This window comes from Pristis pectinata, chromosome 40 (assembly GCF_009764475.1).
Source record: "Pristis pectinata isolate sPriPec2 chromosome 40, sPriPec2.1.pri, whole genome shotgun sequence".
Taxonomy (NCBI): domain Eukaryota; kingdom Metazoa; phylum Chordata; class Chondrichthyes; order Rhinopristiformes; family Pristidae; genus Pristis; species Pristis pectinata.
In genome coordinates this window covers 7544983-7563734 of record NC_067443.1, presented here as the reverse complement: position 1 = coordinate 7563734, position 18752 = coordinate 7544983, and the positions used below count along the sequence as shown (strand labels likewise).

Sequence of the window (18752 nt, the reverse complement as noted above, 5' to 3'; positions counted from 1 at the left end):
CCAGCTCGCTGGGCAGTGTAGTCGGCATGGACAGGTTGGGCCAAAGGGCCCATTTCTGTGCTGCGTGTCTTGTGCGGCCACAAGCTATTCCACCATGGAAGGCATAACAGTTGAAGCGTAGAACTTGATGGTTCAGGAACCAACCCCTTCACTCATACCCCAGCCCCCCCCCGCCCCCCCCCCCAATCTCTGCCCTGGTGCATTAAGGACAGCAGTGCAGCCACTCTCCAGAGGTACCTCCACACAGACCACTGGGCAAAAACCACAGCTCGGCATTGAATGTGGGGCATTTACTATTTTTGGTTGGGTGGGGGGGGGGGGGGGTGGTGGTGGTGGTTTGGAAACAGAAGGGGGATTAACTGTAGCTGCACAGCCCAGTGGTGGTGAGAAGGTCCTCAGCTTTTAATTTGGAAGAATAAGCAGAATCCAAGGTGCATTCCTTTAAACCAACCACCAGTGAAGAAGGTTATCCAAGATTACAACAAGATCGAGATGAAATTTGACTCAGCCAAGTGCAAGGTGCTGCATTTTGGCAAGTTAAACCATGGCAGGATGTGTACATTAAATGCCTGACCCCGGGAGTGTGTGATGGGACGGTGCGGAGGGAGCTTCACTCTGTGCCTGACCCCGGGAGTGTGTGATGGGACGGTGCGGAGGGAGCTTCACTCTGTGCCTGACCCCGGGAGTGTGTGATGGGACGGTGCGGAGGGAGCTTCACTCCGTGCCTGACCCCGGGAGTGTGTGATGGGACGGTGCGGAGGGAGCTTCACTCTGTATTTAACCTCTGCTGTCCTTGCCCTGGGAACATATGATGGGATGGCATAGAGGGAGCTTCACTCCGCACTTTACACCAAACACTGAATCCACCCATGCTACTGCCCCCACCCTGTGGCAGTGACCACAGACTGAATTTAAGGTTGCAGTAACTGCAGTGTGCAGCTGCTCCTACACTTTCACCCACGGCTGTTTGCCCTTCCTCCTGGTCGGTAACATGGCCAGATAACTTCACTGCATTACATCCACAGAGGTGGAGTTTCAGTTCCTGTAACCTACTTTCCTCTCACTGCTCCCCACTCCTAGGGGCAGATCTGTTCTAGCAATGCTCTATCCAGTGTCAACAATGGACTCAGTCAGTACCGTACCCCGGTGTTTATACGGCGACAGACCCGTCCCCACCGGTACCGCACCCCGGTGTTTATACGGCGACAGACCCGTCCCCACCGGTACCGCACCCCGGTGTTTATACGGCGACAGACCCGTCCCCACCGGTACCGCACCCCGGTGTTTATACGGCGACAGACCCGTCCCCACCGGTACCGCACCCCGGTGTTTATACGGCGACAGACCCGTCCCCACCGGTACCGCACCCCGGTGTTTATACGGCGACAGACCCGTCCCCACCGGTACCGCACCCCGGTGTTTATACGGCGACAGACCCGTCCCCACCGGTACCGCACCCCGGTGTTTATACGGCGACAGACCCGTCCCCACCGGTACCGCACCCCGGTGTTTATACGGCGACAGACCCGTCCCCACCGGTACCGCACCCCGGTGTTTATACGGCGACAGACCCGTCCCCACCGGTACCGCACCCCGGTGTTTATACGGCGACAGACCCGTCCCCACCGGTACCGCACCCCGGTGTTTATACGGCGACAGACCCGTCCCCACCGGTACCGCACCCCGGTGTTTATACGGCGACAGACCCGTCCCCACCGGTACCGCACCCCGGTGTTTATACGGCGACAGACCCGTCCCCACCGGTACCGCACCCCGGTGTTTATACGGCGACAGACCCGTCCCCACCGGTACCGCACCCCGGTGTTTATACGGCGACAGACCCGTCCCCACCGGTACCGCACCCCGGTGTTTATACGGCGACAGACCCGTCCCCACCGGTACCGCACCCCGGTGTTTATACGGCGACAGACCCGTCCCCACCGGTACCGCACCCCGGTGTTTATACGGCGACAGACCCGTCCCCACCGGTACCGCACCCCGGTGTTTATACGGCGACAGACCCGTCCCCACCGGTACCGCACCCCGGTGTTTATACGGCGACAGACCCGTCCCCACCGGTACCGCACCCCGGTGTTTATACGGCGACAGACCCGTCCCCACCGGTACCGCACCCCGGTGTTTATACGGCGACAGACCCGTCCCCACCGGTACCGTACCCCGGTGTTTATACGGCGACAGACCCGTCCCCACCGGTACCGCACCCCGGTGTTTATACGGCGACAGACCCGTCCCCACCGGTACCGCACCCCGGTGTTTATACAGCGACAGACCCGTCCCCACCGGTACCGTACCCCAGTGTTATACAGCAACAGACCAGTCCCCACCGGTACCGTACGTCAGTATTATACCATGACAGACCCATCCCCACTGGTACTGTACCCCAGTGTTCTACAGTGACAGACCCGTCCCCACCGGTACCGTACCCGTGTTATACAGGAACAGACCTGTCCCTACTGGTACTGTGCCACAGTGTTATACAGCAACAGATCCATCCCCACTGGTACTGTACCCGTGTCATACAGCAACAGACCCGTCCCCACTACTCAAAACTCTCAAGTCCTGAAGTAACCCAGACTGACACCCTGTCCACAGGAGATTAAAACTAAAACCGTACACTGGCTCACCTTAGGCAGAGCAGAGGCTGGGATCAGCTTGGCTACAGGGAAAGGGTTCACCACAGAGGTGTCCAATTATTACCAGGGAACAGAGCCCCACCAACCTTCCCTGTCATTATCCTACCCCACGACTGCTACCACCTCAAGTATGCTTACCCCTCTACTCTGCTGTGCTCTCAGAATACCGTAGCGTAGTGGTCAAGTTACTGGCCTGGCAGCTTTTGATCCAGAGACACTGGTTTGATTCCTACCCTGGCAGCTACAGAATACATTGCAGGGAAAATTAGTGGGCAAATAGGAGCTGGCACAAACTCAACCGGCTGAATGGCCCATGATGTAAGGAAATACAGAATTCCAATCGAAGTCATTCATACAATGTTTAGACAGAGGGAAACACAAGGGACTGCGAATGCTAGAGTCTTCAGCAAAAAGCAAGCTGCGGGAGGAACTCGGCGGTTCAAGCAGCGTCCGTGGAGGGAACAGGACAGTCGATACCTCAGGTCGAGACCCTTCATCCGGACTCAGGCAGAGGGAAGCTGTGGATGGTTCACGGACTATGATTTTAAATTTTGGACAGGGAGGAACACTAGAACCTGAGGCAGGGAGTAGTTTCTGATCTGGGCAGAAGTGGAATTAGAATCAGGGTTGGATGGTTAAAAGAGCAAGACTTAGTCATGGTGACTGTGAAACTGCCAGATTGTCATTAACAAACCCACCGGGTTCAGCACTGCCCCTCAAGGGGAGAAACTTTTATGCGACTCCAAGCCCACCAAGGAGATTGAAGTGTTAATTCAGGGGCAATAGCAGATGAACACATTAAGTGCTGGCTGCCAGCCTCACCTACTCCTTGTAATCAAAAGGAAACCTTTGCCCATTGACCTCACATTCCACAACATCACAGTTGTCGAGGGTTACAACAAGGGTCTGCCAGAATCCACTACCCTCATGTTGCATTTTACAAGTCACCAAGCTCCAATTTACACAGAACAGTACAGCATAATACAGGTCCTTCGGCCCACAATGTTGTGCCGACCTTTAAACCTCACCTAAGACTATCTAACCCCTTCCTCCTACATACCCTCTATTTTAAATTCCTCCATGCGCTTATCCAGCAATCTCTTGAATTTGACCAATGCACCTGCCTCCACCACCGCCCCAGGCAGCGCATTCCACACCCCAACCACTCTCTGGGTGAAAAACCTCCCTGATATCTCCCTTGAACTTCCCACCCATTACTTTAAAGCCATGCCCTCTTGTATTGAGCATTCGTGCCCTGGGAAAGAGGTGTTGTCTGTCTACTCTATCTATTCCTCAATATTTTGTACACCTCTATCACGTCTCCTCTCATCCTCCGTCTCTCCAAAGGAGTAAAGCCCTAGCTCCCTTAGTCTCTCCTCATAATCCATACTCTCTAAACCAGGCAGCACCCTGGTAAATCTCCTCTGCAGCCTTTCCAATGCTTCCACATCCTTCCTATAATGAGGCGACTTAAACTAATCCAAGAGGCTTTGACAAAATAATATGGAAGAATTAATGCAGGAGAGTTGGGAATATGTTTCTGTTATTTAGGGAATTGGTGAGACCACATCTGGAGCACTGTGTAGATTACTGGTTTGCCAAGTTAAGGAAGGATGTTAGTGTGTTGCAAGTAGTGTGCAGAGGTTTACTAGACCAATAACTGGAATGGGAGGGTTACCTTCCAACAACAGGCTAGGCTCGGATCCGCTGCAGTTTGGAACAAGAAGGGAATTGATTGAAACATAGAAAATCTTGTAGGGTGGATGTAGAGGAGATATTCCCTCTTATGGGAGAATCTTAAACTAGGAGTCACTGTTTGAACATAGTGAGCAGCTAATGTAACAGAGCTTCAGGTGATTCTTCCTTTTCCTTTCAGAAGGCCTTCAAGTTTTTGGAACTTTCCCTCACGGGTCTTTGAATAATTTTTTTTGGTAAGGTAGAGCTGGAGGGATCCTCGATAAGCAAGGGGGTAAAAGGTGACGGGGCAAACAGGAATGTGAAGTTAAGATACAATCAAATCAGTCTCGAGGGCTGAGGGGCCTAATCCTGCTCCTCATTCATGTGATTGTATGTTCAAGGCACAAACCAGAGGTACTTGGCACAACAGATTGTTTTAAAAGTAAAACCAGCCAGTTCTCATGGTGTGTGATGCATTGTTTGAAAGTGAATCCAACAAGAACTTTCAAGGAGGAATTGGATTAATACTTGTTGGGAAAATTTACAGCGGTGAAGAGAGAGCAGGATCAGGGGGGAGTCAGACTAATTGGTAAACTCAGAGGCAGCACAGTAGTGACGGATCGAATGCCCCCCACCCATCCCACTGGATTCACCGATTAACCAGTCCTTTCCTCAGAGGGACATAGCTCCCATGTTGCAAACAAGGTGTCTGCAAGTAGAGCAGAGACTATGCCCCATCTCGTCATCTGGGACGGCACAGGATTTAGGGTGATTTAGTTGGGTGTGGGGAAAGTGAGGGAGTGTTAGACTTAACCCAGGGTCGACAAGTTGCCCTGCCTTTGATGATACATACCAAAGGCAGCCGATTCAGTTGCAGCCATTTCAACCTGCCAGGCCTCTACCTCCCACAAAATGTCTCACTTTGAAATCACTAGTCAATATCCAAACTGTCCTCTGGACATTACACAGGACCTCTCACCACTTGGGGAAAGCTCAAAGAACACAGAGACAACCAGTCCAGCTGCAGGCTTCAATCAGACTTATAAACCGGTCTGTTGGAGTTAAAGTTTTAAATGCTGCTTAAATTTTGTTGGGGAATTCAACCATCTGCAATTGGCCACATGGAGGGTTCATTAAGGACTGATGATATCTTTTGACTTTTTTTTAAAACTTGATGCTTCTAGTTATGAAGTGCATAAACTGATGTGTTCTTGGAATATATCCAACGCCTTCTCAACTGGTCCTACCCCTGGGAGTTGAGAGAGAAAAGCCCCAGGTCTCTCCACGTCTGCACCCCTGTAACATTTAGTCCATTTCCAAAATATTTCACTTTGCACGAATAACGCCATTACCAGCCACACACCATCCTAACTTGGAACTATGTCACCGTTCCTTCACCATCGCTGGGTCAAGATCCTGGAACTCCCTCCTGAACAACATTGTGGGGACACCCACACTTCAGGGACTGCAGTGGTTCAAGAGGGCAGCTCACCGCCACCTCCCCTGAATGGATAAACAAACAGAAATGTTATAGCATGGAAGGAGGCCATTCAGTCCATTGAGTTCACACTGGCTGCTAGCAGACCCATCCCATCAGTACCATTGCCCAAGTGGCGACGAACACACCCAGGCCCTGCGCCACTTTTGCTGGGAACTTGCAGCACAAGTAGCTGCAGGCTGCATTGGATACTTCTGTCCTTCCCAGTGACTGCAACAAGAGGCAGAGAATCGGAGGGCAAGGGGTGACCTGACAGGATTGGATAAAATCATGAGAGATTGGGTAGACAGTCGGGAGTCTTTTACTGAGTGGAAATGTCGAATACTAGAGAGCATAGGTTTAAGGTGAGAAGGCGCAAAGTTGAAGGATTTATGATGCAAGTTTTTTGTGTTACACAGAGTGGTGGGTGCCTGGAACAGGTTGCCGGGGGAGGTGGTGGTGGAGGCAGATACGACACCAATGTTTAAAGAGGTCCTTAGATAGACACGTGAACAAGCAGGGACCACATGCAGGCAGATGTGCAGTTTAAAATGGCAGCATGGTCAGCCCAGGCACAGTGGGCTGAAGGGCCAGCTATCGTTGGACAAGGTGGAAGAGGACGAGCAACTCGACAGTTTCTACGTTCCACCGATCCCATCGCGCCTCAGCAGAGGGGACAAAACAGCACTGTGCTGCACCTACTATCCACTGGAGCAAGAGGGGACTGGATTGCTACACAAGGTCCCCAGGGGTAGAGGGGATGTGGAGAGGACATTTCCTCTTGTGGTCAAATGCAGAACTAGGAGCCCATTGTTTAAAATAAGAGATCATCCATTTTAGGCAGCAGCAGAATTATGTCCCGTTGCATCTCTTCAGAACTTAAAGTCTCTGCTTCCACTGCCCTTCAAGGCAGAGATGAATAGATTTTTGATGAGAGAGGGTGTGAAAGGGTACAGCACGCAGATGAGAATGCAGAGCTGAGATTACAGCCAGGTTATCCATGGTATTGAGTGGCAGTGCAGACCCCAGAGGCTGAGCAGTCTAATCCCGCTCAGATTCTGCATGTGAAGAGCCTTGGGGGTGCTTCGCTGTACACAAATAGGTGGCTTTGAATCAGTACAGTTGGATAGATGCGACTTTCCCCAAGCAATCAATCAATTCGATCACAAAATTCACAACAAATACAGAACGGTCAATACATTTCCCACCACAACTGAAGCAAGCTGCAACTCCAAGCCATTTAAAACTAACATAACCTGACAATAGATGGCTTGTATATGGAAAAAAAAATCTGACTGAACCCATAGCTAAGCCACGGCTTGGGCCCAGCCAAGCCTGGGAGTCCATTTAGGAGCAAGCTCAGACCAGCAGCTGCTGAGGCCAACGACATTAAGAAATGCATCGTGTCAGCAACAGTGGAGATTAACAAATAATAAATGTCAGCTCATGCTCCAGCTACTGTAATGACTGGAGAGCAAGCTTTGCTTTTACTGATTTCTGCCCTGTAACCAAACAAAATAGGAGCGTCTCCTCTCAGAAAGACACATACACAGTGCATGATAGGTTAGTGTAATATGAAATTACAATCAGTGCATAAATCACAGGAGTTCCAAACCTAGTGTCAAAAACAGGACTGTTATACCTGAATAACAACCATGATATGAACGATATATACACTTGAGTACTGGATACTACATACTATGTTTATTGTATACTCTGTCTACACTTCCTGCTGCCTCAGTAAAGCAGCCAACAAAGACCCCACCCACCCTGGACGTTCTCACTTCTCCCCCCTCCCATCAGGCAGAAGATACAAAAGCCTGAAAGCATGTACCACCAGGCTCAAGGACAGCTTCTACCCCACTGTTGTAAGACTATTGAACGGTCCCCTAGTACAATAAGATGGGCTCTTGATCTCATTACCTACCTCGTTGTGGCCCTTGCACCTTATTGTTTGCCTGCACTGCACTTTCTCTGTAAACTTCATTCTGCATTCTGTTATTGTCTTCCCTTGTATACCTTCAATGCACTGATGATGAAGTGATCTGTATGGATGGCAGGCAAAACAACTTTTTCCACTGTACCTCAGTACATGTGACAATAGTAAATCAGTTTACCAATTTACTATGTATAGGAATGTTATTTAATATGCCATGTGCTACTGTGTATGAAACATACACAAGGGTGTTATACCCTGTATCACATACAGTATTACATTGTACAAGATGCTGGTGAGGAATCGGCTGGAGGAACTTAGCAGGTTTAGCAGCATCTGAGGGAGGAAAGGCATTGTCAACGTTTCATTACAAAACCCTGCAGCTTGGAGTGTCGTGTTTAGTTTAGGTCACTCTGCTATAGGAAAGAGGTTATTAAACTGGAAAGAACGCAGAAAAGATTTACGTGGATGTTGCCAGGACTCAGACTGAGTTATAGGGAGGGGTTGGACAGGCTAGGACTTCACTCCTGGGAACGTAGGAGACCGAGATGATCTTGTAGAAGTTTGTAGAATTATGAAGGGCATAGATAAGGTAAATGCGCATAGTCTTTTTCCCAGAGTTGAGGAATCAAGAACTAGAGGGCATAGCTTTAAGGTGAGAGGGGAGAGATTGAATAGGAACTTGAGGGGCAACATTTTAAAAAAAAAATACAGTGTGTGGTCGTATATGGAACGAGCTCCCAGAGGAAGTGGGTGAGGCAGGTGCAATAACTTCTAAAAGACATTTGGACAGGTACATGGATAGTAAAGGTTTATAAAGTTATGGGTCAAACTTGGGCAAATGGGTACTAGCTTGGATGGGGATCTTGGTCAGCATGGACTAGTTGGATCGAAGGGCCTATTTCCATGCTGAACAACTCTATATAGCAGTAATGCACAGAGCATTACACACGGGCACACGTGCGATACAGTACATAATAGTAATGTGATATCTCCAGTTACCACATTCTGCTTTATATAATACACATAGAATTGTTACAGCTGGGAAGGAGGCCATTTGGCCCATCATGTCCATACTAGCTCTTGGCAAGGACAGTCCATCTAGTCCCGCTCACCTACCCTCACCCCACAGTCCTGGATTTCCCTTTCTCCCCCTTTTTGAAGTGCTTCTCCCAGCTTCCCTTTGAATCTGCCTCCAGTGCTCCCCCGGCAATGCACAGTAAGCAGTCAGAGTCAGGAATGCAAAAACAATTTTGCTCATGTCACTTCTGCCAATCACCTTCCTTCCTCATCCGCTGGTTCCTCAACCCTCCACCAATGAGAACAGTTCCTTTCCACTCTGTATACCATCACCAATTTTAAATTCCTTTAATCAGGAACCCTGTCCCAAGGAGAACCAGCTCAGCATCTCCACTCTACACCCATACCTCAAGTCCCTCACCCCTGGAATCATTTCAATCTTGTTTCACATCTTTCCTCAACTGCAGTAACCAGAACAGAGCTCAGCACTGCAACTGCAGCCCAGCCAGTGTTTCACGAAGGTTCGGTGTGCGACTCCCTTGCCCTTGAGCTTTGTGCCACAATTTAGCCTAGCACCCCGCTTACCTTTTTTGAAACCACTTTCACAACCTACCCTGCAACTTCCAATGAAGTGCCCCCAGATCTCTCTCCTTGTACCCCGGTCTACATTGCCCCTTCTCATCCTTTCAAACAAAACGCACCATTTCACATCTCTCGGCATTTAACCATTTACCTGCCCGCCTGTATCTCCTCTTTGTCCATCACCATCCTCTTCACAGTTCACAGCACCTCCAAGAATATTTGGTTAACCCCGGGGGAACACCACACTACATTAGACTCCAGTATGGAGAAAAAAAACAACCTTCTACTAGTGGTGGGAAAGGACCCAGAGGTGAGTGGTGGCCTCAGGCTCCTGTCTCACCACTCCCCCTCCCCTCTCTCAGCCCTGATGCAGTGTTTCAGCCTGAAATGTCGACAATTCCTTCTCTCACCCCCAACAGATGCTGCTCGACCCACCCAGATAGTTTGTTGCTCCAAATTCCAGCATCTGCCGTCTCCTGTGCCTCGACCTACCGCTGCTGCTCTGTTTCCTGGTACTTTGCCAGTTCTCTCCGGCAGCTACAAGTCCTTTTATTCCATGGCCCTCCAACCTCGACGAGAGGCCTCATCAAACACCTTTTGGAAGTCCACACACAACAAATCAACTGTATTTTCCTCTTATTGCTTCATCAAAATATTCTACCCACTAGCCCAACCCAAATGTGCCTTTAACACGTCAGTGCTGGCTTTCTCCGATCAGTCCACATCTGCCCCAGTGGCCGTCTTTGATCATTGTGTTTAGAACTTTCCCTACCAAGGAAGTTAAACTGGTGGTGTGCAGTTGCCGAGTTTATCCCTCCTTTTATTTGAGCGAAAAGTGTGAAGTCTGCAATTTTCCAGTCCTCAGGCACCACCCCAGAATCTACAGATGGCCGGCTATTTACGGTCAGGGTTTCTGCTATTTCCTCTCTTCCCTCACTAACCTAGGCCACATCCCATCTGGACCAGGTGACTTATCCACATTAAGTGCAGCTATTCTTTCCTCTTTATCAACTCTTACCCCACCCAGAATCTCAGCTGCATCTACCTTGGTGAAGAGGGACTTGTTAGTAACCTCGCCTCTAAGTGACATTCCTTCCTGCTCTGTGATCAGCCCTACTGCTCCTCCAACCACCACCCGCCTCCCCCCCCCCCCCCGCTTCTTTCCCAACCCTTTTCCTGCTCATGTGCCTACAGGACATTCACCGTCATGCTTTCCTCACCCTCTCTTTGCCCCTTGCATTTCCTCTTTCACTTCCACTCTGATACCATCAGCCTGGCTGTCTCTATGTTGACAGACTCGTCATATCTCTTCCACTCTGTTGTGTGCGGTCTGTCTGCATGGTCATTCAGGAAGCTGTGGCTGGAAGTTCCCAACCCTTCCCCCCCCCCCCCCACAGACAGGTACCCAGTGTGCAAGGGAAACATCAGCACCCTCAAGGCCCCACCATTAGCTTGGCAGACTTCAGTTCCAATTTACCAATATCAGACTGGTCCTTATCCAGTAAGTGTGCAGTACATCACATGACACAGACGACTATTACACCCAGTAAGGCACAGTTACAAGATACATTACACCCACATATAGAGGTGTTATATCCAATGATGCTGTGCATCACTATACAGTATCAAGGAAATTTATCCCCAGTAACAGTGTTTATTATCCTAAATACACAGCAGTTTGCAAGTTGCAAGTGTGAGGTATCGCGCTTTAGGGGATCAAATGTAAAGGGACAGTACACAGTTAATGGCAGGACCCTTAACAGCATTGATATATAGAGGGATCTTGGGGTCCAGGTCCATAGCTCCCTGAAAGTGGCCACACAAGCATCAAAGGCAGCATACGGCATGCTTGCCTTTTATTAGTTGAGGCATTGAGTTCAAGAGTCTGGAAGTTACTATTAGTCGAGGCACTGAGTTCAAGAGTCTGGAAGTTACGTCTGGAAGTTGCTATTAGTCGAAGCATTGAGTTCAAGAGTCTGGAAGTTGCGTGCAGCTTTATAAAACTGGTTAGGCAGCATTTGGAGTATTGCATTCAATGGATGGGCAGGCTTTGGAGAGGGTGCGGGAGAGGTTCACCAGGATGCTGCCTGAATTAGAGGGCGTGAGCTATGTGGAAAGGTTGGACAAACTTGGATTGTTTTCTCTGGAGCGGCGGAGGCTGAGGGCAGACCTGATAAAGGTTTATAAAATCACGCAAGGTAGGGTAGACGGTCAGGATCTTTTCCCCAGGGTCAACATGTCTAATACCAGAGGGCATGCATTTAAGGTGAGGGGGGCAAGTTCAAAGGAGATGTGCAGGGCAGGTTTTTGTTTTTACACAGAGAGCAGTGGGTGCCTGGAATGCACTGCCAGGGGTGGTGGTGGAGGCAGATATGATAAAGGCATTTAAGAGGGTCTTAGATAGGCCCATGAATGTGCAGAGAACGGAGGGAGATGGATGTGCGGGCAGAAGGGATTCGTTTACTTAGGAATCATTACCTTAATTGGTTCGGCACAACATCGTGAGCCTAAGGGCCTGTTCCATGTTCTTAAAGCCAGCAATGTGCAGTGTGTGTTATACTCTATACAGGAGACCATAGTTACACACTAAGTAGTGTCATACCCAGTAGTACATGGTGTTAGATCACAATGGATCCAGGAGGAAGATAGCAGATTGGATTCATAATTGGCTCAGCGGTAGGAAGCAGAGGGTGAGGGTCAAGGGTTGTTTCTCGGACTGGAGGCCTGTGTCTAGTGGTGTGTCACAGGTTGGTGCTGGGACCTTTGTTGTTTGTCATTTGTATATTCATATCCAAATCATTTATATAAGGCATGATTAGTAAGTTTGCAGTTGATACTAGATTAGGTGGTGTAGATGGTGTAGAAGGCTATGAAAAATTACAGGGCGATGTTGATCAGCTGGGTACGTGGACTGAGGATTGGCAAGTGGCTTTCAATCCAGATAAATGTGAGGTATTGAATGTTGAGAGGTCAAACCAGGGTAGGACTTGTACAGTGAATGGTAGGACCCTGGGGAGTGTTATAGAACAGAGGGACCTAGGAGTGCAAGTGCATAGTTCACTGAAAGCAGCACCACAGGCAGACATAGTGGTAGAGAGCACATTTGGCATTCTGGCCTTCATCAGTCAGGGCATTGAGTAGGAGTTAGGAAGTTACGATGCAGTTATACGAGCTGTAGGTGAGGCCGCACTTGGAGTATTGTGTACAGTTTTAGTTTCCCTATTGTATAAAAGATGTTATAAACTAGAAAGAGCTCAGAAAAGATTTACAGGGACATTGCCTGGACTTGAGGGCCTGAGTTGCAAGGAGAGTTTGCATACACTAGGAGTTAATTCCCTGGTATGTAGGGGGTGACCTGATAGAGGTGTGTACAAGATCATGAGGGGCATAGACAGGGTGAAAGCAGTCTTTTTCTCTGGGGGTGGGGGGCGGTGCTAAAAACAATGGGGCAGAGGTTTAAGATCAGAGATCTGAAGGGCCTGTTCCGTGTTGTGTAACTGAGTGGTACGTTATATAGCAGCTGAAGTACTAATCAAACACAAACCCTTTCGACCCAGGTGAATAGAGGAAGAAACCTCGGCAGATATTATTTAAAAGGGACATCAGGAACAGCTTCTTCACACAAAGGGTGGTGTGTATTTCACAAAAGGTGGAATGAGCTGCCAGAGGAAGTGAGTGAGGCACGTACAATAACGATGTTTAAAAGACAGTTGGACAGGTACATGGACAGCAAAGGTGTAGAAGGTCATGGGCCAAATGCTGGAAAATGGGACTAGCTGGGATGGGCATCTTGGTCAGTATGGAGCAGTTATTTACTTTGTGGTTTACAACATCAACCGTGCGTCATTCTGGCCCTCAAATCATGCTGCTCTCCCCAAAATACAGCACATCGTCATATACTTCACACTGGGCCACAGTTGGAGTACCGTGTACGGTTCTGGTCACCCAGCTACAGGAAAGATGTCATTACACTGGAAAGGGTGCAAAGAAAAATTTACAAGGATGTTACTGGGACTGGAGGGCTTGAGTTAGGAGAGGCTGGGAGAATTCTTTTTCCCCTGGAATGTAGGAGGTTTATGAAATCATGAGTGCCAGAGATAAAGTGAATGGCCACAGTCTTTTCCCCAGGGTAGGAGAATCCAAAACCAGAGGGCACACATTTAAGGTCAGAAGGGAAAGATTTACAAGGGCCCCGAGAGGTAACTTTCTCCCCCCACACACACACACACAGGGTGGTGGGTATGTGGAACAAACTCCCTGAGGAAGTGGTAGAGGCAGGTACCATTACCACATTTAAGAGAGATGTGAACAGGTACTTGGATAGGGAGGGTTCAGAGGGATATGGGAATACCTCAGTGAGGCATCTCGAGGACGAGTTGGCTTGAAGGTTTTCCATACTGTATAGCTGTGCCTCTAGTGCTTTATACCCAGTAATGCAGTGTTGTTATAGATTACACACAGGGGTATCCAGTAACACACTTTTCATATAACACAGCAGGACTTCACCCAATAATGCAACATGCATTACATAATATACACAGGCGTGCTATACCCAGAGAATATTACACCTACTAACTACATACTACACACAATATAATGCATGTTACACAGTGTTGTTATAATACATAGTGTCCTTATACCCAGTAATTCAGAATCTTCTCAGAATGTCATATGCAGGATCAATTCCTAGTAACATTTAAAACACAGACTCAGTGTATATAGAAGTGTTATATCCAATGTTGTGTTATTATATGATATATTGGTAGCTATTAAAAGGAGTGGCTGAAGAAAAAGGCTGGATTTAGGAAGGGGATTCGAGGGTCTGGGGTCCAGGCAACTGAAGGTTTGGGAATCTGGATGCAAAGGGGCAGGTTCCAAGGGGCATGAAGGATCCAAGGACAGAGGTGGAGGAGGGCAAAGGACTTCAAAACAAGGTTGAAAGCATTAAAGATCGAAGTGACATTTGGACGGGGAGCCAGCAGGCGATCCAGGCTTGGAGCAAGTCAGAATATTGTTGGGGCAGAGACCAGGACAAGGTGGGGCATGGATGTACCCAGAGACGGACAGACACCCTCAGCACACAGGGGACACAGCTGGCAGTGAACTCCTCACACAGCCCACCCTTCACCTGCCCAGATCCAGCACCACCCCACCCACCCCTGCAGGAGGAGGCTATTCAGCCCTTTGTACCTGTTCTGCTGTTCAGTTGACAGCTGATTTTTTAACCTCAGCACTGCTTCCCCACACAAATCCCCACCTGCCCCCAGTCACCCAAAAAAACCTCTCTCCATCTCAGCCTGGAAGACACTCAGTGACTGATCCTTCACAGCTGTCTTGGGTAGAGAATTTCTCTGTGTGAATAGTTCTTCCACCCTTCCAACTCTGTCCTGAATGGTTGACCCTCTAATCTGAAGGCTGAAACCTAGGGTTGGGGGATCAAGAACTAGAGGACATAGCTTTGTGAGAGGGGAGAGATTTAATGGGAACTTGAGGGGCAACTTTTTCCACGCAGAGGGTGGTGAGTATATGGAACGAGCTGCCGGAGGAAGTGGGCGAGGCAGGTACAGTAACAGCATTTAAAAGGTACTTGGACAGGGTCCATGGACAGGAAAGGTTTGGAGGGATCTGGGCCAAAGGCCCTCTTTCCTGCTGTACGATGCCAAATTAAACTACATCTTTCGCCCAACCAGCAGAGGCCGAGGGGAGACCCGATAGAAGCTTATGATATTAAGAGAGGCAATACATAGAGTAGACAGCAGGTATCTTTTTCCCGGCGTTGAAATGTCTCATACTGGAGGACATGCATTTAAGGTGCGAGGGGGAAAGTTCAAAGGAGATGTGCGAGGCAAGTTTTGTTTTTACACAGAGTGGCGGTGCTATAGAGGACCAAATACAGGCAAATGGGATGGGTATGGTGGTTGCCACGAACCAGTTGGGCCGAAGGGCCTGTTTCCATGCTGTAGGACTCTGACCGCTGGTTCTGGACACCCCCGGCAACTCTGCAACTCCCCTGCCCAGGCCTGTGCGAATTTCATCTCTCATTCCTCTAAACTCCAGAGATAGAACAGTAGGGGGACCAGGCACCTTGCAATGCACTTCACTCCGGGCCACGGTGACTACTGCATTAAACATTAATAAATAAAAAAATAACCAATTGCAAATCGGAGCTCAGGCCTCCGTTAATACAAACGGTGCAGACGCACAAACCTCAGGCTAGTTAGGGTCTGTTTACCCTAATCAAGAACTGGACCCGATCTAACCCCAGGCCTCGCATCGATTTGTTACTGTGCAAGTGAGAGTTAGAGGGGGGAAAAAAATCTTTCGGAGGCAGTGCAGCAGCCATTGCAGTCTCGGATACCAACAATCCCTTCCCCTTCCGCCTCTCCAGGAACCAATCTCCCTCCGCCCCTCGATTTTTTTTGGGTTGTCTTTCAGCTCCAACTTTTAGGCCTCGCCCGGTTTATGTCGCTTCTTGCTTACACACACACACACACACACACACAACAATACAACGCCTCTCTCCGAGAGACTTGTGAAAGGTTTACAAATGACTGTTCAAGGTGGTCAAATGGGCCTCATTTTTAAAAACACACACACGCACGATCCCAATTGTAGCAAACCTCCCCGCTTTGGTTGTTGAGTTACAAGGGAGTGATCCTCAAGGAAATAAAATATGGACACTGGGCAGTGGAGGTGCCCGAGTCTGGGGGCTTGGGGTGGGGGGGCGACAGTGTAACTATTTTGTCATTGGATACAATATTGCAACTAGGGTGCTTTTGATACAATGTTGCAGTTTGTCCGCTCTGCGGTTTCCCGATACAATGTTGCAGTTTCTCGATACAATTGTTGCAGGCGCTGGGCTGACCGCTGGTTACTTTAACGCCGCGGTAATGTTGCTGATTAGGTGCGTGTGGTTGTGTGTGTGTGTGTGTGTGTGTTAATTACCCAGACCCCTGGTTAGTTTCACGCCGCCGCCGCCGCTGCGCGTTGGTTACTCGCTAGTTAGTTTCGCGTCAGTTTCCTTACCGTGATATTGCAGTGAATGACCAGAACCTGTTCCTGGGTGACAAACTGACAGCTGATTTCGTCCAGGGACCCAGAAACAATACGGAATCTCTCGTGTTTCTGATGGAAGATCGACTCGAGTAATTTGAGCTCTTGTTTCAACGCAGAGCCCGACATTTTCTCACCATTTCCGACGGCCGAAAGGTTTAAAAAATTCAAAACCCAAAAAAAAATCCAATAATGTATTTATTTTAAAAATTGCTTTCCCAACCTCCCTCCTCTCTCATCTGAGAAAAAAAATCAGACACAAAGCACGGAATGGAGACCAGGAAGAGGCCGATATAATGCAAATACAACTGCGGGGAGGAGGTGGTGGGGGGAGGAGGGGGTGAAGGAAGGAAGGGGGGTAAAGAGAGGCGTTGAGACAGTGAGATTAGAGAGGAGAAAGAAAGGGGGGGGGGAGAGAGAGAGATGAGAGGGAGAAAGGTCCAAGTTGTACTGACGCCCAGACTGAAAGGAACTCGCTGCAGCAGAATCTCCGGGGCCCTCTCTCTCTCACACACACAGAGAAAGAAAAACAAAATAAGAATTCCCTTCCCCCTCCCCCCCAAAAAAATAAAACACACAAAAAAACTTCTTCACAACCCCCAAAATGGCGACGGCAACGAGCCCAGGGTCCCGGCGTCCATCCTGATCGCGACCAAAACCCGTGAGATCCGAGAAAAAGGAAAAGAGAGAGAGAGAGAGAGGGGAGGGGGGGGACGGAGGGAAAGCGGAACCGCGACTTCTTAAAGCGACACCCAGGCCTCAAGGCCAACCCGGAAGTGATCTGAGTCCGCGGCTCGAAATGACGGTAAACCACACCCCCCCCCTCCCGACTTCAAAGGAATCAGAAGCCGGGAGCGAGTCCCGGTGGCTGTTGTGAACGGCAGCTGCCTCGGCACCTTCAACGCACCCACACCGGGTAGGGGTAGCATAGGAGTGGTGGAGGCTAGGAGAGGTAGGTAGTGGTGTAGGAGAGTGGGGAGTAGGAGATGGTGGGGGTTGTGGTAGGTGGGGGTCTGGGGAGCTAGGAGAGGGTGGGGGTGTAGGAGGGGGTCTGGGGAGTTAGGGGGTGGGAGGCTAGGAGAAGGTGGGCGTCTGGGGAGCTAGGAGAGGGTGGGGAGTGTAGGGGGTGGGGGTGTGAGTGGTAGGTGGGGGTCTGGGTGGCCAGGAGAGGGTGGGAGGTGTAGGTTAGCAGAGGGTGGGGGTGTGAGTGGTGGGTGGGAGGGGGTAGGAGAGGTTGGGGGTGTAGGAGAGGGTGGGGGGTTGTAGGGGGTAGTGTGAGTGGTGGTGGGTGGGAGGGGTTAGGAGAGGGTGGGGGTGTAGGTTAGGAGAGGGTGGGGTGTTGGAGGTTGGAAGAGGTGGGGGTGTGAGTGGTGGGTGGGAGGGGGTAGGAGAGGTTGGGGTGTAGGAGAGGGTGGGGGTTGTAGGGGGTGGAGGTGTGAGTGGTGGTGGGTGGGGGGGGTAGGAGAGGGTGGGGGTGTAGGTTAGGAGAGGGTGGGGCGTTGGAGGTTGGAAGGGGTGGGGGTGTGTGGTGGGTGGGAGGGGTAGGAGAGGGTGGTAGGTGGTGGGCGTAGGAGGGTGGGGAGTGGGAGGGGGTAGGAGAGGGTGGTGGGGGTGTGAGTGGTAGGTGGGGGTCGGGAGCTAGCGGGGTAGGGGGTGAGGGAGTAGGAGAGGGTGGGGGTGTGAGTGGTAGGTGGGGGTTTGGGGGGCTAGGAGGTGGTGGTGGTGTAGGAGGGGTCAAGAGGGTGGGGGGTTGTAAGGGTTGGGGGTGTGAGTGGTAGGTGGGGGGTTGTAGGAGGGGTTAGGAGAGGGTGGGGGTGTGGGGGGTAGGAGAGGGAGGAAGTGTGGGGGTAGGAGGGGTAGGGGTTTGTTGGGGTAGCAGTGTTGTGGGGTAGGAGTGTTTGGGGGGGTGGGGGTTGTGGGGTAGGAGTGTTGTGGGGGTAGGGGTAAGGATTCTGAAAGCTGAAGCCACTACAGCAGAGGGTGTACTGTGACAAAATGGGTGTCCCAGGTGGGTTTTAAGCAGCTGCATTTATGTGGCGCCTTCAAACAACTTTATACCCCTGTGAAATATCATTGCTGTTGGATAGGAAATATGGCGATCTTTGCACAGGAAGATCTCTCAAAACAATGTAATAAATTGATCCCCGACTCGTTCTTTTTGCCACTTGGGGGTAACTTGTGGCAGCCAATAACCTGTCAGTGCCTTTTTGTTTTGGGATGTGGGGAGAAACCGGAGCGTTCGGGGGACACCTACTGAGTTATAGGGAGAGCGTGTAAACTCCACGCACAGACAGTGCCAAAGGTTGGGATCGAACCCCGGTTGGGGGGGTGGTTGCTGGATCTGTGAGGCATC

The 18752-nt window shown here is 50.1% G+C and overlaps 1 protein-coding gene across 2 annotated transcripts in view; it reads right to left on the bottom strand.

The window, feature by feature from the left end:
* Nucleotides 1-17160, bottom strand: part of LOC127587489 (ubiquitin-conjugating enzyme E2 Q1) — a 47298-nt gene extending 30138 nt beyond the window's left edge. Inside the window, exon 1 of one of the 2 annotated variants that reach the window (XM_052045846.1) lies at nt 16373-17160. In XM_052045846.1, coding sequence (XP_051901806.1) covers nt 16373-16528 — 156 coding nt within the window. In that variant the 5' untranslated portion in view covers nt 16529-17160. The remainder of the gene's footprint in view (nt 1-16372) is intronic. The other variant, XM_052045845.1, reaches the window with a different exon arrangement.
* Between the last annotated feature and the right edge of the window lie 1592 nt (nt 17161-18752).